This window comes from Ostrinia furnacalis, unplaced genomic scaffold, assembly GCF_004193835.3.
Source record: "Ostrinia furnacalis isolate ACB-3 unplaced genomic scaffold, ASM419383v2 OfSCF2833, whole genome shotgun sequence".
Lineage (NCBI taxonomy): Eukaryota > Metazoa > Arthropoda > Insecta > Lepidoptera > Crambidae > Ostrinia > Ostrinia furnacalis.
The window spans coordinates 363,710-390,692 of record NW_021133072.1 but is presented as its reverse complement, the minus strand read 5'-3'; the positions used below and the strand labels follow the sequence as shown (position 1 = coordinate 390,692).

The following is a 26,983-nucleotide window of genomic DNA, read 5'->3' as shown; positions in this document are numbered from 1 at the left end:
ATGGACCCGAAGCTCGTTCGACATTTTTCTATCGGACGCCGTAGGAATCTCACCTGACTGGTTCCCGCGCAACGCTGCGTTAGTGCGCCGCTCTGGTGAACCCTTTCGCTTGTAAATGTGCCGATATTTACATATGCGCGCTTGCGTTGAACTTTCGATCAGCGCCCGTGGTCCGAGCCCGAGCCCGAGCGGTGTCGCCCGCGAGCTGGCCGCCGCCGGGCCCAGCGCGCCGGAGCCGCCGCCGCAGCGCTCTCAACTGCTGCACTACGTGCGATGACCTACGTATGTTTTTTGTAGCTTCATACTTAACCACCTATTGCAAAAATGAGCTCTTCCTAGGTGAACCAATACAGACACTCGAACAACCTACTTTCATCCATAAAGTAAGTTCAGATAGCTTTGGCAGGTGGTTATCTTCCTAAGATCAGTTAGTTAAGACTGCGACTCTACCTCTTTATCGACGGTCACGGAATAAACATATTTTGATGCAAGAACGTTACTAATATAAATAAATACAACTCGAGGAGTCGTATTATTCGATAGCTCGCAAACAAGTTATTGATACTGAGAAATCGGCCGGCGTTACGGTGATAATATTGTAATGTAAGTAGATGTAAATTATTACCTTGTTCCAATTAAATCACTGTCTGTTGATAACAGATGACGTTTTTGGTGAAGCTCTTATCGAGTGCGCTGACGTGAATATATAATGCAACATTATCAACCATATGTTCTGCATAAAGACAATGTGCATCGTAATAGTGCGTGCTCTTCTAATAATATCACAATGAAAATAGGTACTCCATAAATGTGTGTTCTAAATAAACACCAAATAGAGGAAAATGTGTGTAATTGTGATATTAATAGGCTCGGTGGGTAAGGACTTCGCTCTCTCACTAATAAATAATACAATTATTAGGAAACTTCGCCTGCGCCTGCGCCTACAATTTTTTGCTATCTTGATGTCAGTAAAAGAAAGTTTTGTTTTGATAAACAGCCAGACAATAAGAGATTGCCTATAGGTATTCTTACTTGGCTCTAGATAATACTAGCTGACCCGGCGAACTTTGTTCCGCCTTAATGGCAATAAATAACGGGATAAAAAGTATCCTATGTCCTTCTCCTGACTCTAAACTACCTCCCTGACAATTTTCAGCTAAATCGGTTCAGCCGTTCTTGAGTTATAAGCGAAGTAACTAACACGACTTTCTTTTATATATATAGATTATATACTAAGTACTTCGATAGAAACTAAGTAGGGGAATAGTTTTATCAGCAACAATAAGGTTTCTGTAAATAAGTAATAAACATAGAGTCAATCAGTCTGGTAAATTGTGTTTCATCATTATTTTCTGGTTTAACACAAGTATTTCTTGCAAGATGTTGACACAATTTAATGGCATTTCAGTGTTTAAAGAAGAAACTTTTTGCAAGTATGGGATCCACATCTAAGTTGCTAAAAATGTATACGCTTTGAAACAGCTAATCGGTTAGTTAGCATGGGGAAGTGAATCAATTACTTACTTATTTATCCCTTGTACATTCATTATTTTGCGCACTTTAAACTTCGAGTGTAGGTACCTACTTGTTCTTAGGAACTTTGACTTTTAAATTATCATAATGTGCAATGGATCTTCGGAGTGAGACCTCTATGCGACACAGGCAGCTGTTTGCGTAGATCAGTGTCGAACACGCAACAGCACGGTCTCAGTCCCGATTGTAAGAAAAATTTGAGGTTCATTAATGCATCCTCTCGATTCTGCGAAACATTTCAACACATGCATGACATTGAAGGACATTAAAATCAGGAACGTTACCTGTTACTCATCATAAGTACCACTACTTAAGCTCTGAACTTTGGATAGTTCCAGATTGGCACAAAATCATAACTCTACCTATGTACCTACCTGCTTAGTGGGAAATAGAGCTAGCTTAGATTGACCATATTCATAGAAAACCTTGTATGTACCTACTCCTAGGTTGCCTATTTGCCTATGCACCTCAGAAGATTTGGCATTTCAAGTTTGCATTGTTATTAAGGTAGAGCTCTACCTAATTCAATATATAGGGTGACATTAAAATCGTTGGCATCCTTTTAAACTAAGACTCTCAGTTTTTAAGGTTCCGTAGTCCTGACAAGGAACCCTTATTTGTCTTAATTTTACAATTTTGCTCTTAAAAGGAGTTTAAAACGATTGTACAGTTAACAGCACATCAGACATTTTTGTTGCAGAATAACACCTACTACATCGAAATAAGATGACACAGTGTTAAGTTTGATGTGCTGTAGGTGAGTATTTCTCAAAAAAATGTACATCTTGAAAAAAAAAGAGTGCTTTGAAACAGTTCCAAAGTTTTATATTTATAAATCATCACACAAAAAAACACACACACAATTTTGAAGGATGAATATTAATCTTTAAGATAACGAAGAATAATAGCTATAATCCTACTTATTACCAAATATTTAGATATTTTATAAATAGTCCTTTTTTACCTTTCATACAAAAACCTGTTTGCCACCCTAGCTTTTTCATGTGTTTTTGTATCATAAAATGCGATACGTATATAACTAAATTATTGTAAATTTCTTTGTATTATCGTTCTACAGTAATCGCAGTTTCTGTATCAAATTAATTTTCTATGGGGTGATATAATAATTAGCAATTTAAAGCAAAAAAACAAAATGAGTCGCTCTCATTTACTATTTCGTTATTTACTCTTTAGTTACGATTATTTCTACTTTCCCATGGTTTCTGAACAATTCCATATTTTTTTTACACGGACAACAATAGCTGCACTCTGAATGGCTGTTGGCCTGACGTCTCCGCCATACATCTATCGCGAAAATCAGTGAAAACGTGTGTGTTTTGTGGGATTACTTTTTCGTAACAGGAAGTAAAATCAGCGATTTTATATAGAACAGTAAGTCTTCATTTAACCATTTTTTGTAATACGTGTGGTACGAACATTTAGTAAGCTTTTATATTTGCTGTAACAGCTTTTATAAAAAAAATACTTGATTCTGATCTCATTTTGTCTAAATATTTCGTTACGTTTTTTACGAATTTCGTTACGTTACGAAAAAGTACAACATAATGCTGAGTGTATACTGTTATTACCTGACTAAGCATAGTCATATTCACTACTTAATATATTTAAAAAAATATAGAGCGTCAATAACAAAAGGATTGGATACTATCTGCTTTACAGAAGTGCCACCAGCAAAAAATAATCAAATCATTTAGATTACGTTTTTATGTGATTACTTCTTTTGTTTTTTTAGGAATGCCGCCAAAAACCAATGCCGAAAGGCAAAAAGCTTACAGAGAACGACTCAAAATGGATAAACATGATGGAACAAAAATAATTTTATTAAAATAGTATGAATGATTACTCCCTTATTTTATTTCTATCCTCTTAATATTACCCCGTAATTGAAAGAAAGAAAGAAAAAACGCAAATATTTGGGTGCATACTTACAAATATTTCGAATTGAATAAATGAAGAGCATTCACAATATTTCGCCAATGTATAACAAGCCTTATGGCCTTACTATTTCGTTACTACCGTTTCGTTACGTACATTTTTTTTTAGAAATACTCAGGTACAAGGTTTTAATTTTTGAATTTAATTTTGAACTCATCAGATTCGTCTCATATTCAGGGAATGTAGCTACTATGTACCATGAGTAGAGTCTTAGTTTAAAAGGATGCCAACGATTTAAAAGTTACCCGGTAGAATTTAGTTAGTAACGAATCTGCCAAATGTGGCTCACATATTGCTCTATTATTAGGAATTATAAACAGTAACTAGCGCAATAGCAGTGATTTCCACCATTTTGGTCATAGCTCAAACTTTATAATATTTTATGCTCTCATACAAAAAAAACTGGAACTTACCTATTTCATTTCAAAACATGGCATGTTATAAACATCAATGATCCATCGTTATTTACATTACATAAAAATGAAGGTGCTCACTTTGTACTCTTGTGGCAATTGGCATGCCTTATATACTTAGTAGGATTGGTGGGCATCCAACCACGAAGAGTTGGAAGGCCGTCTGCCTCACGGTCTGATGACTCCGCTGACGCCGCCTTTTTCGTAGAGGGGCTAGGGCTAGAAGCAATCACTCACTGTGATTAGATTTCTATCTATCTTTAATTCTTTATCTCTCTTCTTCTATCATACATTTCTAGAAGTGATGTGTTGTTCCACTTAGGCCAGAAAAATATGGCCAGGATCTTTGGAGTAAAAATAAAGTTTAAATTTCGAACACCGTCAGATTCTACGTTGTTTTCCAGAAGCTTGTCACAGACAGTGCGCGTGATTTTAACGCGGCTTTCTTTGAATTGGACAGATATTGATATCCTCGGTCCTATTGATACCGGCCACGTGGCTCTAGGTATATCTATGCGCTAGCGCAGCCCTTACCCACCCTACACATTCACGAGAGACGCGAGATTTGTCCTCACCGATGATGGATGTCCATTTAGGTATTTGTTTTTGTGATAGTAGCCTTAATAAAATTCAGTTCATTTAATTTGATTCTGTTTACTGTCCAATATTACTATGAAAGGAGGCTATAGGTACTCGTAATAGTGTAGCACACAGCGAAAAGTCTAACAACGAAGATGTTTCTAAAGGTCAGCACTAATTCCACATTCATTTAGGTCACGGAGAAGAAAAAACTAGTTTTACGCTATGATAAAAAAATGGCATAAATGATACCTACTCGCAGCTAAAAGGAATAACAATCCTTGAGTTGTACAAACCGGCGCTAGCCAGTTAGAATAAAAGAAAAATTTTATTTGTTGCATAACAAAATTAGCAACGAATAAAGCGCATAGTGACTCGAGTTTATTAATTTCGTGTCGACGAAAGTTGCAAACCATAAAAATACGTACTTTTGACGCCTGGATGACGCCATGTGGCAAGAGTGACGCCAAGTGGCAATAGAATGACGCCAGATAGAGAGATCCATACCATTTATAAGCGGGTTTTGTCTTGAAGAGTGATCAATACATTTGTTAGGGTCTGCCTGTGTACGTGGAAGTGAGATTTACACGAAAGGACTTAATAGAGCTGAGTGTAAACGAATTGGAGCTGTAAGTAATTGAAGTAACTAAAAGCTGGAGAAATTGTGGGGATTCCCAAATCATCAACACCGAGGTAACACTGACGTGAACGCGTTGTAAATGTGTGGATTAGAGACGTGTATGATGTTACGACGAGGTATTTTGAGAGAAAACGAAAAATTTATTTGCTTATCAACAATTAATAGTAAACTGTTTACCCTTAGAGTAGGTCTATTCCATTTCGATCACCTGGATTAGATCAACCAGGTGACACTTTGTGTCCTTTGATCAACCATGCATAAGAAGTCCACTTTGATCACCTATAGGCTTGGACGAATAAACCACTGGACGCGTAACGAGTGACGTTTTCGTCTTTACCCCGCTAGCACTTACCAAGGCTAAATTAGCCATGGTAAATGTTGTCAGGTTGTCACTTTGTCAGTATGACGCGAGCTCTCGAAGAGTAAAAATATCACGAAAAATGGGTAAATGCGCCGTACTTTATTGCAAAAATTATTCCAGTCACACAAGAAATGTTTCTTATCACGCGTAAGTACATTTTAAATCTATTATAGTAGCTATTTTTCGTAAAATAAATAAAATTTAATATGTAAACAAAATATGATTACGTCATTTTAAAAAGTACTCATTGTACATGTAAATGCTTAAAACATGTAGCATGTGTAATTTGGTTGGATTATAGGTTTCATTCATTCATTCACATCTCATTTTTTATGACGTAAAGGGCTTGAAAAATGTCGATAAGTTTATCGATATACCAAACAAACTAAAACTGAAATTATTCAAATTAGCCGCCTCATAAGTGAGATGAGTCTATAATGCCGTAACACCTGGTGCCTTGTTGTATTTCAGCTATTTGAGTGCCATTTTAATCGTGTACAAACTGACGTCCGATATAATATCTTCGGTATAGTGTCAGGTCAATCTAGCTCTTGGGTTTTGCAATATTTGTTTTATTTTTAAGGTTAAGAATAAATAAACAAAGAGACCCTGTGTTATTTATTTGTTTTATTTAAATAAAATTAAAATAATATATAAAAATTAAGAATTTATTATAGTTCCTTATTAAAAAAATAAACATATTGATTAGGATTTTTGTTTTATTCCATTGGTATTTCAGACACATAAACCTCAAATGAACCATCTAACTAATAGATCAGCAATCAGATATCAAAACGTTTTAAGTATTTATTACATTAATTATTGAAATACATTAGGTTTCTTCATAATCTCATCAATTCTAAGTTTGCGGAGCGATTTTTATATTTGGAGATTCATTTCTTAATTCCGTGATTCATTTTCTCAATTCGGTGCTCTCTCAATTCGATGCTCAACATTTTTCATAAACCACTTCACAATATTTAGTGACAATTCTATTTTTACATTCAGAATGGAGTAACATTTATTTTTTTGTATTGAAACTACTTAAAAAACTAAATATAAATTTTCGCACCGAATTCAGAAAAAATACACCGTACAGTAGAAATGCCCACATTGTCATAATGTTATCAAATTGTGTTTTATGAAATAATAATAATAATAATAATAAAACGTTTATTGCCAGTAAAACCAAATACATAAAGTCCTTATATCTAGCGGATACCGCACTAAGCGAAGCTTGTGAAATGTATAGAAATAGGCTATTGATGAAACTTTTGTCCGTGACGTGAGACAGATTATAACATTTGTTGAGACCAAAAGCTAGTTAGCAGTCGATCGTAACAGAATATTACTTGTTTATTGCTTTACGAATTTGATAATGATAACACAGCAAAAAAATATTTCACCTAGTTACCTACCTATATGAATAATTTGTAATATTATTTGTACCTATGATTTACCAATGGCACTATAATAAACACGATACAATAATTAATTATAGTCTTTCAATTAAAGAAACTTTCAATATTAAATCAATCCATAATTCATTTATCTCGTTAGGTTCATTCATTCTTTCATTTACATAACTATCGATAAAAATTTACGCTCTTTTCCCAGCACTAAATGTCATTATTTGACAATTGTCAAACCTCTCCCCCCGCAAAAAGTGGTTGATCGTGTTTCCTTAGAAATCTTGTAGGTTTCGTGTCCAGTGGTTTATTCGTCCAAGCCTATAGGTGATCTTAGCCATGGGTGATCAAAGTACACCAAAATGAGTCTAGAGTCCACTTTGATCATCTGGGTGATTTAATTCAGGTGATCAAAGTAGAATAGACCGAGAGTAGGTGATCCAGTATTATTGTATTATAATATACAGTACTAGAAGTGCCCGAGACTTCGTCCGCGTGAGATTCAAATCGTAACTACAACATTATTTGAAAACCAAAATCAGCAAAATCGGTCCAGCCATTCACGAGTTTTAGCGAGACTAACGAACAGCAATTCATTTTTGTTATAGAAGATTATTTGATACAGTATTGAGTAAATCCAGGTAATCAAAGTGGAATAGACCTGAGAATAGCGTGTTTACATGCATGGCTCTAAAGTCGCCCCGTATAAAGCCGATTTTAAAACCGGTCTCATAGACCTGCGCCACCGTTCCAAGCGAGAACATAATTTAAATAAAGCCCCACGTTGCGTTTCACAATTAAAACTGTTGAAATATATTTTAAAAACGGAACTTAGCATTTAAAAAGGAATTAACTGCTTTGGTTCTGGTGGTGTACTGCTCAAAGAGATCTTATATGTCATTTACCTATATCTAATTGTGATATAAGTATAAAAAATCGATATCCTAACTTTATATAGCCATTAGCGATATTTTTTAACATACTCCTAGGTTTAATTACATTTTTTTGCGATAGCCGGTCAAAACAATGCTCAATTCAATCTGTTAATTTAACATGTTGATTAAACTTAATTCTGTTGAAAAGTTTTCTTTTTGAACGTTATCTTTTTAGCATAACAAGTTCATCAAGGTTAGGTAAATACAAAATTATTTTTACTCTAAAATATATGTAATATCTCCGTCAGAAATCTTTTACGTCTTTGATTTCTAATTATAGATAAACAACAAGCTCTACAAATAGTAAAAATATACATAGGTAGTAGATATCTGCTAATAGTCCTAACAGTATGATAACTTTACTACCACTCAACTATGTAATTGACAAGAGAGATCCTCATAATTCATGCTTACTGTCCCTGGTACATATCTTTTCTTCGTTCGTTTCAGCCGAATAACGTCCAGTGCTGGACAATAGGCCTCCCCCAAGGATTTCTACAACGGCCGGTCCTGCGCCGCCCGCATCCAGGCACCTCCCGGCATATCTTTTCTTAAATGTTACTTAAATCTTTGTTTTGTCTCGTGTCATCCGCTTTGCACTAGAGGGAAGTCGAATCTTAACTTCGAGCTCCTCCCATGTTCTTCTGATTAATTTCGTTGCGGATCCAATGACAGTTTAACTTTCCCCGGGACAAACTTAACCTTCACTGCTTGGGTTTTTATTGGCGATCAAGCTGTAGATCCTGGCTACACAGGAGTTGGAGAGGTGGGAATAGGCCCGTTTATCTATCAGGCATAACTAGACACAAGACTTACTCCGTAAATTGATGAAGTTAACAATGGATTAACTCATATTTAGTTAATTTTATAACAAGTACCTATGAAGTTTGGTAGTTCTGTTCACTTTAACGGACCGTCCTCCCGTTACTTCGTTATTATTCGTTACTTATGTAGAGCCTACCTAAACCTACTCCTAATTTGCTAAAATGACAGCACGCCAACCATGCCGCGCCACGTAATAAGTTCCGATGTAGAATAAATATGTAGATTAAATTATTATTATAAACTCCTATGATGCATCCTTAGTTTATTAATATTTCATCTTTCTTAAAATTCCAGTTAATAACAACTTTTTTTACAATTTGTAAATTACTAATGCAATGACATTTAAAATGCTGTTTCTATCAAGTAGAGTTTAATGTTTATCGTATAAAAAATTCACTTTCGTTAAACCTTTATTATGCTATCGATTCAAAAGTTACCGAAAGTTACTTTTCCATCGGATTAGCTATTTGACTATAAAACAATAAAGGCTGATTTGCACCATACTTTGACCGTAACTTGCATATTCGGTGTTTTTGTTTGAAGTTTGTCTGATTTTTGATGGTGTAACCCAGGGTAAGAAGTCTGATAGGACACAATTGGTACATATACTCGTAGACGAGAGAAGACTCACGCGAGTTACTTTGGTAAAATTCCTATTAACCTAGGCATATTTACGGCCGCGACGTCGTACGTTTGAATAAATTAAGCTGGTAGCTGTGCTGGTAGTAACTGGATTTCATAGTAAAAACGTGATGATAACGTTTGGCAGAATACTTTGAAACTCAACAGAACTATTTAACTAGCTTTTGCCCACGGCTTCACCCGCGTGAAATTTAGTTTGTCACATAATCGTCATAAATTATAGCCTATATTGTGTTATTCTGGGTTAATACTGTAAAGTTTCATCAAAATCCATTCAGTAGTTTTTGCGTGAAAAAGTAACAAACATCCAGACATCCAAACTTTCGCATTTATAATATTAATAGGATTTGATCATAACATGCATGACGATTAACAGGTGCGTTGCGAGTATTTTAGAATAAACATCTGAATCTTGTAAAAGCTTCTTTTAGTCTAAAATACTGAGAAGTAAAAATTAAATAGGTAAAGAACTGATTTAAAGAACCTGTTCTAGAGATAATGTTATTATATTTCCATACGTTTCCAATAATTTAATCTTACAAAATTATTAAACAACTCTGTTTACCTATTGATTCTAAGTAAAATAAACTTAAATCAATTTCTTAGAAATTATTCATAACATTTATCTACAACTTCATATAACCTTGTCGCGTTGCTTTGATATCCACAATTATTATAGTGTTGGTATAATAAAATTGATAACCAATACAAAATAAACAGATAATTTTAAGTTTGTTTACGGAAAGAAAGAACAATTATGTTACGCTAATGGGAATATATTATTTACTGCATGATAATGTAAAATACATCTTATTTGTATCATTTGGCTCTTGATAATGTTGTCATTATGTCAATTAAATAATTCAAAAGCGTTTTATTAATTGCATCTCTCATTCATCAGTTAGGTAGGTATCTATCCTTTTAATGTATGAAATACGACGCACTGTACGAATTTCTGAAAATTGTCTATGCTCATTTTACACTTCCCTATAGCCGGTATGTTAGTGTCATTATACTATGCCATATGTCTGGTGGAGTGATAAGGTTGCAATTGCAACAACAATTGGCGATGCAAAGTGCATGCGTCCTATTGCATCGCGTCCATTGCGCAGGCGCAGGTAGTGTCGTGTTGAAGGCCGTGGATTCCGGAAGATGGCGCACGAGATAGTTAAACTCAAACTAAATGTAGTACACAATATTAGTTTGAGTCGGGCACTACTGTTGCCGGAAATTTCGCGCTGGCTCGAAGAACAATAAACGTTCATCTTTCAACATCTTATTTCATATCTAAACATGGATATAGACATTAATATTTTGTAGAGGTGTTTTTTACAATATGTAAAAGACCTTCCCGACCCGAAAAGGGATGGTTTTGATCCTGAAACAGAGGATCAGTACCTAAAATTTTGAGAAAAATTACTCTATACAGGGTGTTAGGTAAATGGAGCCGTCACTAGCCCATGTTAACATCGGCATATATGTAAATGGTATGGTGAAGTCAGAAAATTGATATCTTCATTTTAATTACTTTAATTTCCATACAAATCGGATTTTTTAACTTTCAGTATGGGACGAAAAAAAATAAGCTGTCAGTAAAAAGTTATGACTGTATGGAAAATTGTAGTAGTTTACGCGCTAATCTCAGGAACTGCTGGTCCGATTTGAAAAAATATTTTTGTTATGGATAGCCCATTTTATCAAGGATGGTTTTAGGTTAATAACATCACCCTACAACCAATAGGGGCGGAACAGTAAAGACAAATGTTGTAAAAATGGGAAATATTATTCAAACTATTTTCACGCGTACAAAGTCGTAGGCACAGCTAGTATAATATACATATAATATAAATTCATTTATAACCCCGCGCCACACTATGGAGCGAAATTGCGATTTATGGACATAGCGATTTTTTTCACAATTTCTATTTGAAAAAAATACGTATCGATAGGTTACGTTATTCTGATGAATAAATGCTGCACAAGTTTTTCTCTAAAACCAATAGTTTGACTGGAAAAAAATATTTTCCATTTTCGTTGTATGGAATGAAACATAAAGTGGTCGATTTTGACTAAGCCTTGACAGATCTTGCTTTGAAACTACTTGAGCCTTGTTTTATGGCTTGTTGACTGTAATCCTACGCTATCAGCGCGCGTCCAAAGTTGCCCGTTCACAAGTTATGAGATTCTGAAAAAATTAAAAAAAGTAAGTAAAAGTGACTTTTTTTTGGAATATCTTTAAAGATTTAACAAAAATATAAAGATTTTATACATTAATAATGTAAATTAACCTTAAATTACTGCTAAAAACACATTTTAATAAATTAAAAGGAATTAAATCAGCGATTTTTTTTTTCACAATTTCTGTTAAAAAGAATACCTATCGATAGGGTATGTTATTCTGATGAATAAATATTATGAACGTTTTTCTCTAAAACCAATAGTTAGGCTGGAATAAAATATTTTCCATTTTCGTTGTATGGAATGAAACATAAAGTGGTCGATTTCGACTAAGCCTTGACAGATTTTGCTTTGAAACTACTTGAGCCTTGTTCTATGGCTTGTTGACTATAATCCTGCACTAACAGCGCGCGCCCAAAATTGCCCGTTCAGAAGTTATGAGGTTCCGAAGAATGAAAATGAAAGTAAGTAAAATTGACTTTTCTTTAGATAAGACGACAAGAAAAAGGTTAATTACATTACTAAAGTATATAATTTTCATGTTTTAGTTGAATCTTTAAAGATTTATACCCAAAAAAAGATACTTTTACTTACTTTAATTTTCATTTTTCGGAACCTCATAACTTCTGAACGGGCAACTTTGTGCGCGCGCTGTTAGTCTAGGATTATAGTCAACAAGCCATAGAACAAGGCTCAAGTAGTTTCAAAGCAAAATCTGTCAAGGCTTAGTCGAAATCGACCACTTTATGTTTCATTCCATACAACGAAAATGGAAAATATTTTTTTCCAGCCAAACTATTGGTTTTAGAGAAAAACGTTCATAATATTTATTCATCAGAATAACATACCCTATCGATAGGTATTTTTTTTAAACAGAAATTGTGAAAAAAAAATCGCTGATTTAATTCCTTTTAAGTTTATTAAAATGTGTTTTTAGCAGTAATTTAAGGTTAATTTACATTATTAACGTATAAAATCTTTATATTTTTGTTAAATCTTTAAAGATATTCCAAAAAAAAGTCACTTTTATTTACTTTTTTTTAATTTTTCAGAACCTCATAACTTGTGAACGGGCAACTTTGGATGCGCGCTGATAGCGTAGGATTACAGTCAACAAGCCATAGAACAAGGCTCAAGTAGTTTCAAAGCAAGATCTGTCAAGGCTTAGTCGAAATCGACCACTTTATGTTTCATTCCATACAACGAAAATGAAAAATATTTTTTTCCAGTAAAACTATTGGTTTTAGAGAAAAACTTGTGCAGCATTTATTCATCAGAATAACGTAACCTATCGATAGGTATTTTTTTCAAATAGAAATTGTGAAAAAAATCGCTATGTCCATAAATCGCAATTTCGCTCCATAGTGCGCCAGTTGGAAATAAGACTATTTATACCCCTTTCGCATTATTCCAAGTACCTACATATTCCAATATTGTTGACTTTCTTCTGAGCTTTTTTTTTCTTTTAGCGAGAACCTAGCACGGCACACTAAGCGATATGACATAATATGCATAGATTAGTCCAAAATGTGCGATGGATAGAATGATATCAAGAACATTTTTCGGATGAAAAGGTAAAAAACATAGGTAACTTTTCATTCAGTCATAACTTTACTGACAGCATATTTTTGATTGCGGTTTGGTTATAATGAATCAGTATTTAGTAGACTATTTTACTACATAGGTCTCGTTAGTGGTGGACATTTGGACCACACTCCATACATTTTTGGTCATTGTCCTTTCTGACATCATCATACCATTTATATGCCCATGTTAACATGGGCTAGTGTTGGCTCATATTTTATACCCATTAACCTAACACCCTGTACACTAATTGACCGATCAGCAGCTGTTTCAATTTGTAAGAAGTGTTTATTTTATTGATAATGGTTCCATTAATATACTACGGAAAAATTACACATCCTATTTTTTAATAAAATCAATGTGAGCTGGCCTAAACCTGTACCTATTGTACAAAATATTCACTAGTTGTAGTACAAAAACATGTCAAATGCTCACACGCATAGAACATGCCCTGAGCTCGTCATATTGCACTCGAGTTGACCTTTGGCAAGTTAACTTGCGTCAAGGTTCCAATTTAAATTCACTATATAATCTACGTTCTGCTAATTTAGTACTTCATAATAAAATGACGCGCGAAATTGTGATAATTCCGTGGCTAATATAACATAAACAAACTTGTTGTATTCAATTATGTAATTGAAATGCGTTTTAGCAAACATTACACAGTTCTGTTTAATTTTAGCACCAAATTAATCTAATTTGTATGAGTATTTTTGGAGCGAACTCTGCCTATTTGTTTATTACGTTTTAATGTCCCAACCGCTGAAAAAAAATGGTGAAACTTGCGACAAATTAAAATTTTGACATTTCATTAATCAGGTTAAGTAGAATCTAGTTAACTAGATACCTAATCAATTGGTAAATGTTTTACTAAATAATTATTTAATTCTTTCAGAATTTCAGATACGTTTGCCGTTTGATAGATGCCTTTTCCCCATAGTTTTCAAAAATGCCCTTACGTCCTGCTTGAAATAGTTTACTTCTAATTGAAATAGTTGACTCGGCTTTAAATACGACGAAATGGTAGAGTCTAATAATGTAACATTCTAGTTCAATTTCGATTTGGTAAGACTGGTAGGTATCCTCTTAGCTAGGTACACAGGGTTATTATAACAAAACAATCAAAATTGCAATATCTCGGATGTAACTTTGTCAAAAGAAATCTTGCCTTGTTTAAATGAAATTGTGCATTAACCGTTATAATACTCTTAATAACAATAACGACGATTACAAAGTTTTGATGACGAATTATAATGCCGTGAACGGTGCGAATTTTTTCTCTAATTAATATGTCCTGCTCATCAGTTCATACAGAAACATGAGAAGTCTCTGTCACGCGACGTCTCCCGCCGACTAGACAATGCTGTCAATTACAACATTATCCTGGGCTTCATTGAATCCAACAGGAGGAACGTAATCTCCGCTATTCTCGAGTCGTTGATCTAATTGACCATTTGAGCGGTGCGTGCGTGTTAACGGGCTAATTATATGTGAATTGGTGAGTCAACGCAGGACGCGACGGCCGTGGGTGGCAGACGGCATGGCTCCAACCAACACTGACATAGTTTGTTATCGTGATTTAACTACACGTTTTGTAGATTTACGGAAAAGGTACTTGGACCCCGGTAGATAGTTGCGAGTGCGATGCAGCCGCTCAAGAGTTTCAACGACTTATCTGACGGACTTAGTAGAGTTGTGGTAGAGTTTCGTAACTGTTTGTAAGAAGATGGCTGGAATTCGAAACTGTCTTAAATTAAATGCTCTTGATATTTAAAATTCATATTTGGACACTAAAGGTGAAAAAAGTATATCAAGAAAGAAAAATAGAGCACTTTAATTGCACGGTGACAATCCGCTCGCGAGCGTACGTAAATTCGGCGTATGCGTCGTCCGCATTGGTGATGCTTTGAGATTGTTTATTCACAAAGAAACTGGTAAATGGTGCTTCTAACTTTCGCTGCGAGCACCTCGCGTATAACGGCGCACCGGAGACACGCGCCAAAAAAGATAAAAAAAAAACAGGAACAAGTTGGTTACTGCGCGTAACGGCGCGCCGCGGTAGCCGCGCGGTAGCAATGTCAGTAATTTCCACTTGATCGCATGCTTAAAATAATTAGGAACGGAATTTATTCGCGAATGCCACGCTTGCTTTTGGATTTTATGACTTGGGAGCTTTTTCACTTTGGCATTTCGCACATTTGTTATCAATGTATATTGGTGCTGGTGGTAGGTACTTACTGCCTTATCATTCTGCGTGTATTTTATGAGAGTATGAGCCTGTTCTGTGCCTGAAAAAAATTTACACTAAAATTTTGAGAAGATTGCAACACTCAACATGGTCTGTAAACTGTACTGTTCATTGAATAAAAGAAAAACTGTTAACATAGCGATTCAGCTGTGCTGATTTGTATTTCAAAATGCTGTTTCTAGTCGGATCCTAATTTCCCAAATGAGTTCCGTACACGTTGAAATAAACTCCAAGCCACGCTGCTACTGATAAAAAACATGACACAGTTTAGCCACATCTGTTGAGCACGTGCGCATCTCTAATCAAAATAACACATCAGCACCTGCCGATTGAACTTTCAATAATTGTGCACGACACTCATTGCGCAGACACGCCACGTATTGCCACTTATCTCCGTAACACTTATTATTGTATACTTTTAGAGCAGGTGCGAGCGGAGAATAAAAACAAACCATCTCTCGGTTATCTAAAACGTGAAAAAGGTAACGTCAGAGGCATTACGGATATGCAAAGCAAATTATGATAACACAAACTGTTTTTACATCTTATCTTTTTGACGGAAATACTATGAGTAATACTTTTAAAATGGAATAAGTTAAAGAACCGGAGAATTTTAATGGAGGTTTTTTACTAGACAATTAGTTGCAGAATAAATATTGTAAACAATAATAAAGGAAGCGTTCCCATAATGACCTCATTAACGAGTTACATTTTTAACACCTGATTTACTTGTGGTTTGTTCATTCAATTATTTGGTTAATGGTCGAGTTGAAGTACGTAGATAGGTGGTAATGACGTGAACACTTAACATTTTATAATTAATATTAAACAGCCAATGCAAGATAAATATTGTGTAATACGAACATAATTATGAATACATTTAAGTGGTAGTTCCTAATTTTTCAAATATTTATGGAAGCGATAGCTATTGAAGTATTTTGCCAACGTATGTTTTTAAGCATAACATTTTTTTTTTTTTTTATACACAACGAGGAAGCTCTTGGCCTGTATCTCACCTGATGGTAAGTGACGATCAGGCCGAAGGTGGAAGCGAGCTTCACCCGGAATCCTCAACCACGGAGGAACTGGCTATCTTACCTCTAACTGCCGGAACACAACAATGCTGTTAACACTGTTGTTATGGCGACAGACTTAGGTAAGATGGTGGTAGCTAGCCAGGCGGACTTAGAACAAGCCCTACCACCAACCAAACCGAACAGAAAAATCTGCCCCCACTGGGAATCGAACCCGGGACCTCTGCGTCTGAAGCAGGTGGTCTTACCACTAGACCACAGAGGCGGTTAAACATAACATTCAACACTATAGAAATATTTTTCTCTATCCTTGTCTCACTCATACTTCCTTAATACAAACAGGAGTGTGTGATCATTAGCAATATTTTTACGTTACGTTTTCCTACTAGTCACAAAAAGAACTGGCCAAATGGATTTGTCACGTCAAGGTCTATGACCCCAATGTCACGCCACGACATTATGTGCTCTCAGCGCACTGAGTTCAGGTTAATTGGTTTAAAAGATCCCGCAATTTGTGACTACCCGCAGTTTTGGCGCTCGTAGCGTTCGTAGCAAGTAGTTTTTTAGATTCTGCTCGTCATCATTTAATTTTGAATGTCTTAAAACTGTGTAGATTTGGATGCAACTTACAAATGTGTTGTAGCATGACTCTACATTGAAGTTGATAATTCAACTTAGATATAGATTTATTCAGGATGAAAACTATTTATTTTCAATTGTTTTTGAAATTACTGAAACGTAGAATTTGTAATGTAAATTAAGAGCGTTTACGCCGTTTGGCGCAAAAACTGTACTTTTTCAACTCGTTACAATCATTAACCAGTAATACTACAAATATGTTATAGGCATAAATAGTTAGACAATTTCGTCGTCTAAATAGTTAATTGAGAAAATATTGCGATTAGTTTAGCATTTAAGAATTATATCCAGATAAGTCCACACAGGTTTTGTAAATTTCCACTTTAGCGTCAGTTTACAAGCTGAAATTTTTATAAAAACACTGTGAAAACGATTTAACAAACATATATATTCTATAGCATAGATCCTTGGGCAAATAGTTATCTGAGAAAATTTTTAGATTTAAGCATTTTACACTAAGAAATCACAAATTAAAAGAACGTGAAATACTAAAGAATTTACGTATTTATTATTGATTAGGACTAATGTATACCATTATTTATAATTATGGAGTCGGTGTTGGAAGATTTGAAGATTTTATAGTTTCCTTGAGCTGTCACTTGACAGCCTGGCATACTTTTACGATGGTGGATCAAAGTATTTTGGTTTGACTATAGAGCGTGAGAACACGCACACAGTCATAATTATTTTAGTGTGAATAAAACTAGCATCGAAATTACCTAAACTTGACATGCCACGCTAGACGTAAACGCTCTTAATATATTTAACACAAGCTCTTCCAATTAACTACATGAAAATTTGGTATAAGTGACTACGAAACTCTACGAAAGTCATTTATTTCGTTTACTACGAAGAAAAATGTCACGATAAATCAATGCTACGAGCTACGAAGTGCTACGGAGTCATTACAGTGAAAGTGGACTAATAAAAATAAGAGCGTAGTATTCCTAGGTTTCCTTATTGTTTATTTTATGTGCATCCACGCCTTTTTGGAGTAAGAGAAGCTCAAGAATGAACATACGATGAGCGGCAGCAGTTTAATCTTTCCATTGATATATTTCTATTCTTCGAATAGCTTGAGTCGTGGCATGTCCTTTGTACTAATTAGCTTATGAAAGCGTAAGAATTGAAACTACAATATGTTTGCTAGGGAAGAACAAAATTTTCAGGGAAAATTTTGAATTGTAGCGTTTAATGTGGGAAACTGGAGCGTAACGCAGACTCTACTAAACTAATATAAGGCGAGTTATAATTCTTTCTTACCTCGTGTTATTTATTATCTCAATAAAATTGCGACCTCAAGATCTAACGATAACGATTAAGCTGATAGAGTTCCTCCCGGGTAGGGTTGCCAGGCGTCCGGCTTTAGCCGGACATGTTTGGCTTTTTAGGGTCTTGTCCGGCCAAATATTGCCTTGTCCGGCCTGTCCGGCTTTTGTTAGGCTTTTTATTTGGTTACCGCGCCAGGCGAAAGTCGATTACAGAATCATAATGAAGCGCACGCATCAGGATGTTGGTTAGCAACCGATGATGATAGTACTCACTCATGAGCACCCCCCCCCCCCCGTCACATGTCCGGCTTTTAGGGTAAAATGTCCGGCCAAATGAAACACAAAGTCCGGCTTTTGTGATTTTGGACCTGGCAACCCTACTCCCGGGGGAGACAACCCACCACCACCCATGGCCATACCAACCTTGCGGTTATACTGGCCGAATCGCGGGAGGTGTGCGCGGAATTGCGGCTGCCTAGGGCAGATTGCACTCCACCGCGCCACACTTCTTGACTCCCTACAAGTTATTTATCTACGTCCTTGTCCCTATGATACAGTTCTCCCCCTTCTGGGGCCTGACGATCACTCCACGGATGACACCATCTGGTGCCGTGCAGCGCTAGCGGTCCTCATCCTATGCCTCCCGGGGGAGAGTCGGGATTCGAGGGTGCGGGGTGAGCGAAGGGTGCGGGGGGTAGGGGGCGGGGCGGCGGGCGGGGCAGGGGGCGTGCGCCGTCGCCGCCGCGTCTGCTGGCGCGCGCCGCTCATTCCGCACGCGAGCGCCCGCCCGCGAGCACGCCATGCGCGCCCCCTTACAGTGTCAACCGCGCGACCACTCACGCGCACACGTCCGCGCCAGTGATGTTACCACACTCAAACCTTATGTGCCGCCCAACCGTTCGTGAACGAGTGCAGTTCTATCTGTTCCCGAAGCGTTGATTGTGCCGCGAGGATACCGCGGATTTTGCCCGCTTGACGTTGGATGCGTTAAAATTTCGGGTGAGTGAGAGAGGCGAGCGGTCGCGCGCCCGCGGCCGGTTTGACCGCATTATTTTCGAAATACGTACGCCGCGATCCGGTCGACCGCGCTAGAACGATCAAAACATTATAACAACAACATATAAATTCGACGACTGCCGTGTCGCGGCTGTGTGGGTTCGTGTGTGGCAGCACACTTGCCTCGTTTCCCGCAGCGCTTCACGCGATTTCCGTTTGGATTTCAGCCGATGTTAGGCCTGGACTCGCGCGAGGGCCGCGCGCAGGTCGCACGCTGTTTACATGCGCGCGCGCATCCCGTTGATGTCTTTTACTGAACGCCTTTGGAAAGTGTTTGATCGTGAAATCTGTATTTGCATCGAGCGTTTATGTAACCTAACAGCTTATTTTGGTTTTATAATACGACTTTGATTAAAATTATGCCAATTCCCCGAGGTGTCGGGTGATAAGGCGCTGTAGGTGTGTAGCTTTCCAATCTTAAATGCAAAGTGGTTGGATGTGAATCTTGAATGATGATTGCGGTTTGTGAAACTCTTGTATCAGTTGTAAAGTTCTTATCTACTTGGGTAAATATTATACAAGTGAATATTTAGAGTTTTAATAATTATGCGCACGTCATTTTTCAATTACTTATTCATTAATGATCATGCTGTATACTTATCAGTTTTTTAATGAAATTTCAAAGTTCATGCTAATTACACTTTATCATAAAATCTACAAAAATAAGTTCTATGAAAAAGATTCTAAGATAAGTTTATTGTCAACTGTTTCTACACACCAAACTTCAAATGTAAAAACACTCTATCAAATAATGAAGATCATACCATAATCCTTGAAGTAGACAAACACGGTAGAGTACTTTGATTTATAATTTGTCGTGTTTTGTATGATCTACAAGGATCATGGCACTGTTATGGCAAAGACACTAGCAATAAACTTTTAAGTAAAACTCATTTATTTATGCAAGTAGGCTTTTAAAAAGCACTTTTACACGTCTGAGTATTAACCCTAAGACAATAAATGGGCCAGTGCTGAAATATGTTTTCCAGCTCTTAGCCAAAAATAATTAAAATCAATATCTTTCTATAACGTAGTTTTAAAATGCATTTGTCTTTCCAAATCATGCTTTAAAATGCAAAGAACGGTATAAATGCAATAATTTTTACTATAAAAATATACTTATTCCGACGTAAAACCTGTTATTCTCACCTATCTCTATCTAATCAAAAATCTCTAAACTTTACAAGTGTTGCACAGGCGTGAATTCTATCACTGTTTATTTTGGGATATAATAACTTTTTTATGGTGATTACTTTATACATTAAAATTGTACGTTGTTACGAAACCTCTATTAAGTTTTTTGAGACGGCCTCTACCGGTTCGGTAATCTAAGCAATACGAACTAAGCTTTACTTCTTGTTGCAAAATAGCCTGTATTGCAACGAGATAAAATGCTACCATGTTTAGCTTATTGTGCTGTCGTCCGTATGTCTGTTTATACGCACTTAATTCATTTAAGGAAAGGGCAAAATCTAAAAAGTAGAGGTGCTTGTTGTGACAATGAGGGGGTGTGGCCTTAGGTGTACTTGAAGGACAATAAAAGGTATTGTAAGGGCGGGGTTCTGAGATAATAATATCGGTTTCGGGGTTCCGGAATAAAACCGTCGACCAAATCTGTGTGACTTCAGTGATAAGCAGGACTTGGTCGGGGGCTCGTCTTTATCTAATAGATAGTTAGTGTTTGACAAGTGACGTTAACCTTCAATCAGTTAACACCGGTGCATTAATACTGATTACAATAATTACATTCAAACTAATCAGTCAACTTGTGAATTTAGAGTTATTACTTTGTAAGTTTTTGCTTTTAATTACATCAATTTTTTTGAAGTTTAGGGAAGTTAGTCCTTAACTGAGACACTAAGGCTGAGTTGCACCATCTAACTTTAACGGTAACTATAACGATAACCGGTGCTTTAAGTATGGAATTTGACAGATTTTTGACGTTTGTTAAAGTTAAAGTAAGATGGTGCAACTCAACAGTGCACTCAACTGAGTGCACTGTTGATGATAATTGAATTGCACAATCTATTATAATAATAAATGGTATGTTTACTCAAGTGTTAGATAGGTACTTTGTAATAATAATTGCATAATATGACTATTTATTCTAAAGTTAACTTTAACTTTACGTGTACCTAATTGAAATACATTAATGACATAGACATTTTAATGTCATTTAGGACTTAATATCCTGCAGTTGTCTTAAATGTAGAGCATTTAAAGTGAATTCTAATACTAATAACACGCCTTATTTGCAGAGCAATTGAATATAATTTGTAAATAAATGTTGAACTATTAAATTATTTTATTATGCTGTCAAATTAAAGTGTTTAGTGGTTTAACAAGGAGTTAATGGATAGTTCGTGAGATAGTGAGTTGCACTCGTGAAACTTTGTGGGTTAAAAGTTTATGCTGCATATGAAAATACATGATTAGACAGAATTGTATGCAACGAGGACAGTTACATTGTGTGCCGGTGCATTCATTAGAAATATGGAGAGATAAAGTGACTACCGGTCGGACACAACGGGCCCTTGTGGCGGGCGACAGTGCGCGAGTGTGGCCGCTTCTAGAAATTCACTTACTCAGCCGGAGAAATAGCTCTAGTTCATAATTGCATCCGTGACCTAATTAACATAAAAATGAGGGGTTTATAATAAATCAAAAAGTTCTCCAAAACGTGCGTTTAGCATGATTTTATTGTAAAAATCTTGCAACATCAGCATCTTTCAATATCACATCCAATGCTTGCTGAAAATATTTGGATAATGTAGGTAATATTTGATACACTTACACTTACATTATGTTAATGTATGGGGATAATTTATTAATTAATCGTCTAGTAATAAGTATTGATGTTTTATCAATCCGTACTCACATGAAATTTGTATCTTTACAGGTGGGTCGAGGAGAATTATGCGTGGGGCGTGCGCGTGCGCGGTGGTATGCGCTTTGGTGGCGGTGTGCGCGGGCGCCGGGCCGGACCAGCAGACGCTCGCCGCCGCCGAGCAGCAGCTGCTGTCGCTGCTGGGGCTGCCGCGCCGGCCCGCGCGCGCCGCCGCCCCGCCGCCCGTGCCGCGNTTCCCCGGCGACCACCGCTTCCGCCTCTACTTCAACCTGACCGGCGTGCCCGGCGACGAGCTGGCGCGCGGCGCCGACCTCTCGCTGCAGCGCGCGCCCGGCGCCGCCGGCCGCCAGCGCCTGCTGCTCTACGACATCGTGCGGCCCGGCCGCCGCGGCCGCTCGCAGCCCGTGCTGCGCCTGCTCGACTCCGTGCCGCTGCTGCCCGCCGCCGGGCTCGTCACCGCCGACGCGCTCGGCGCCGCGCGCCGCTGGCTCGCGGAGCCCGAGCACAACCACGGACTGCTAGTGCGCGTCATAGAGGAGGACGATAACAGTGCGGACGCTAAAGTGCCCCATGTGCGAGTGCGGAGACGAGCGACGGAGAGCGACGAGGAGTGGCACCCGCTGCAGCCGGTGCTGCTGCTGTACACGGAGGACGCGCGCGCGCGCGAGGCGCGGGAGCGCGGCGGGTCGCGGCTGGTGCGCGGCAAGCGCGCGGCGCAGCGCCGCGGCCACCGCGCGCACCACCACCGCAAGGAGGCGCGCGAGATCTGCCAGCGCCGGCCGCTGTACGTGGACTTCGCCGAGGTGGGCTGGAGCGACTGGATCGTGGCGCCGCACGGCTACGACGCCTACTACTGCCAGGGCGACTGCCCGTTCCCGCTGGCCGACCACCTCAACGGGACCAACCACGCGATCGTGCAGACGCTGGTCAACTCCGTGAACCCGGCCGCGGTGCCGAAGGCGTGCTGTGTGCCGACGCAGCTGTCGCCGATATCGATGCTTTACATGGACGAAGTGAACAATGTGGTGCTCAAAAACTATCAGGACATGATGGTGGTGGGCTGCGGCTGCCGATGACGAAGGCGCCCTCCCGGTGCGGACCTAGTGATAAACTCGTGGACCCAGTGTACATATAGTGGCGGCCTCGAAAATTGTACATATCTATTTGTGTATATATTCGTGTAATTATTATTTTATTAAAACGAAGATATAATAAATCATATAATTTTTAATTGAAGTTTCATCTTTTACTTTAACACCTTACAACACAGTCATGTAAGTTACTCATTTATTGGAATATTTATTTAAAGTAGGTACTTTTAGAATTTCATTATTCAGCTATTCAATATTTTGTGCAGACAAGCAAAATCAAATTTATTCTTTAAAGTTAATCAGCTGTAGTCACAGCTCCTAGACTACAATAGGCTACTAAGTCATTAAACCCTACTTAATGAACATTGCAAACCGCAAAGGCCTACAAATTCTTATCGTTCAACCTGCCGGATACTTTCCAGTCAAAATATCGTGTGCATTAGTTGTGTAGCGGGGTCACCGTGTTAGCTAACCTTGGGTAAGGTCGGCGGTAACTGAACAGAATGAATGAGCCATAAAATACTCCAGGCTAAACATCAGGCCCGTTGCTAGGCGCCTAATCACCGAATATGTTTAAAAGGCCGACTGTTGATGTATTGTTTTGTGAACAGATACAAATTGAACAGACCAAACATATAGTGTGTTTCTGGCACCTATTTACTGAAATCTATTCCTGCTTTTTATAATAGAAGCAGCCTTGATAAAAAGTGGAAACGTAGGGAAACACATGAGCATATTAAGCGAAAGGAAAATTCATTTTGCCTTGTAAACTTGTGAGAACAAAAGCTCCACTCTTTCATAAACTACAGATAACTTTTCTCATACTGTGTATGAAAATTATTCAAAGGAGCACTTAACTTATTTCTTTTCTGTTTAAAACGTTAACTTTACTACTATAACACTAAATTAACTTTTGTAACAACTCTACCACTGTTTCGGATCAATAAAGGGATACGTTATGTCTAACTGTAAAAAATAGAGAACATAATTAAAATCCATAATAAACTCAAAAGTCAAAGTTGTTAATTTATCCCTAGTAAACCTTGCTCTATTAAATATTTGAATTCTTATTGACAAAGGCTGGCATTTGGCATTAGTTTTATTTTAGGAAAGTAGGTTCTTACAAATACTATTTTTAATGAAAACTCGGTTGTCTGAAGGTAGGCCTGAATTTACTACCGCTGCAGACAAATAAGTGGATTTAACAATAAATTCTATTGGTTACTTAGATTTAGCTTCATCATCAGACCACCCCACCACAATATTCCATGGATATGCATCTCATCTATGTAAGTATATTTTCAGCTCAATCGAGTATGCGAAGTGGGTTAATTTCAGGACTTTCAGGAAACATATTTTTAAACTTACTTTTAAATTGGACTTTCAATTCGCATGTTAATCAAAACGTGCCTGGGACAAAAGACTGCTAAGGTTAAATAAAAGCTCATAATAAAAGACAATAGATCATTATGTGAAGTAGGTATTGTCTTGAAAGGTACATACCTATTTCCAAATGTCAATGCACCCTCTTGCAAATCGTATTTTAAAAATAATAAAAGCAATTCAAACTATAGCTCAATACATTTTTACGTAACATGATGCGAAATGATCATTGTGGGCGTATGCACTGTCTCGAAGTGGTGGTAGGCAAGGTATATTGGGACGTGTATAAGTGTCCTGAAAATTTGAATTTGACTTACCTACTTCACAATGATCATTTAAATAATATTATTGTCTTGATGCAGACGAGATAATATTTTAATTACATTTAATTATATAGTCATAGAAATGTATAATTCAGGGAATTTTAATTGTCCCCAACACTTCATGCATGAATAAATAATTGAAAATTCCAGTATGAAATATTTTAAGTGAGACGGCGGGATGACGAGATGTCACTTTAGCGATGTTGATCTGCCATTAAGTGCCTAACTACATGGCATCATTAACATTCCAAGGGTTTTATAAAAATGTATATGCACTGAATAAACGGTTGACATCTACCGTACTGGTGTACATGGCAGGAAGCTGAGAGCCTAATTGATTAAGGCATGTATACGTTAATAAACTTAACCAAAAAGCTCGTGTGTTTAAGATGATTGTTTTTAAAATTAGTATCTAGTATCTTTGGAAGCTTTATGTTGATAGAAAAAACTACAAAATACAGCTTTTTTCTGTCTTGTAGGTTGTAGATTGAACAATTGACATCAGACGACACAACCCGCGTGTCAGACAGGAACTGCCAAATACATCAGCCGTGCCATCCATGGAGGGAATCATGTTTCTTTTCGGAAAATGTGTCTTAGCCTTCAGTGAATAGAGCGTAGTCGGCAATAGAGGTGCAGAAAAACGACCACGTCACACATTTCTAATTAAAATGTAGAGTTTGTAAAGTTAGGGTGTATAGAGCAAGGCGTGTATTGTTAGAAGCTTGACTCTACATGAGATTTGATGACTTTTTGAAAGCCATATGGTCTCTTCATGGCAACCTTTGACAAGAAAATGTTATTGGTGGGATTGGGGTTTATGACAAAAGCCTATCTTAGTGGCTGGCACTTACGAAGCTTTAGTTGTGTTCATATGCTACAATATAATCAATTATTTTTTAAATAGGTAATGAACCTTCAACATACAAGCAATCATAACACATTATGTAAAGTATCTATTACATACACCTCATCATAAGCGAAGAAAGAGTTTCATTATTATTATTTTTCTCTAGTATTATGATAATAATAATACTAGATCTCTTAATTGATGAGTGCTATGGAAGTGTAGTTTTAGAAAAATGCCAATTGAATTATGGTTGGTTATGAAAATAAAAATATTCTGTAAATTATATACGCCCGTATTCACAAACGATGCTTGCTTAAGTGAAGCAGCAAATCAAACGCACAGCATTGAACAGAGCTCTGTGATTGGTTTGTGTGTCACCCTGTGCGTCCACGCGCTATGAGACCTCATAGTAATGTTTGTGAATACGAGCGCTAGAATCTCGATCGTCTCTACACGGCTAAGTACAGTAAACAGTACTTATACTGATATTTTTGAGCTTTTTGATCATTTGGAAAACTGATGAAACAAAATCTTTTTTCAGTAAAATCGGTTTCAAAGTGGATATTAAGCTTTTTCATTTTCTTTGACTCGAACAACATTAACTTTTTACTTCTTTTCCCATTTGTATTGTTCTCGTTATTCCCCATTCATAATAATTAAGAAGAGAGTTATCTGGGATATGGACAGTGCGGATGCTACATTCCCATACTAGAAGTTTATGAATGTATACTTACATGACCACACTGCTAGGCAAAAGCTCTACCTAGCTCCTCAGAGATTTCTTAAAAGTATGAGGTCCGGTACCACAACCATTAGTGCCCAATGCCCATCTTTTATGTCTAGTCTACCCCCATTTCAACTAGGTGTCCTTAGTTCTTTAATAGATTTGACTTGACTTGCCTTAACGTATGATGAAGAATTCTTAGGTTCGAACTTAAAAACGAGTTATTTTGCGTCACATGGTTACACAGTTCTCATTTTGTATACTTGTCTTGATTTGGATTTTAAGAATTACGATCCTGTGAAACAACATAATAAATCTAAATCAATCTGCCTATACCTTTAAGTCGTCTTCGGACCGAATACCTACATAACGCAAAAGCTATAAAGTCGTCGATAAAGAATGTCAGAGATAATATTCAAAGTAAATTCCATTTAAAGTGTGGCAGGTCTCCAAATTTCAAA

At 37.2% G+C, this 26,983-nt stretch overlaps 1 protein-coding gene across 3 annotated transcripts; it reads left to right on the top strand.

The window, feature by feature from the left end:
* The first annotated feature begins 97 nt into the window (after positions 1–97).
* dpp (decapentaplegic morphogen) lies at positions 98–23,387 on the top strand. Of its 3 annotated transcripts, none has more exons than XM_028309827.1 (2): positions 98–282; positions 22,203–23,387. In XM_028309827.1, the coding sequence occupies exon 2, from the start codon at positions 22,220–22,222 to the stop codon at positions 23,225–23,227; it is 1,008 nt and encodes a 335-aa protein (XP_028165628.1). In that variant the 5' UTR covers positions 98–282; positions 22,203–22,219; the 3' UTR covers positions 23,228–23,387. The 3 variants fall into 3 exon arrangements, with proteins under 3 accessions (XP_028165628.1, XP_028165626.1, XP_028165627.1); XM_028309825.1 differs by lacking the exon at positions 98–282 and adding an exon at positions 19,028–19,246; XM_028309826.1 differs by lacking the exon at positions 98–282 and adding an exon at positions 20,023–21,093.
* Positions 23,388–26,983: the final 3,596 nt, after the last annotated feature.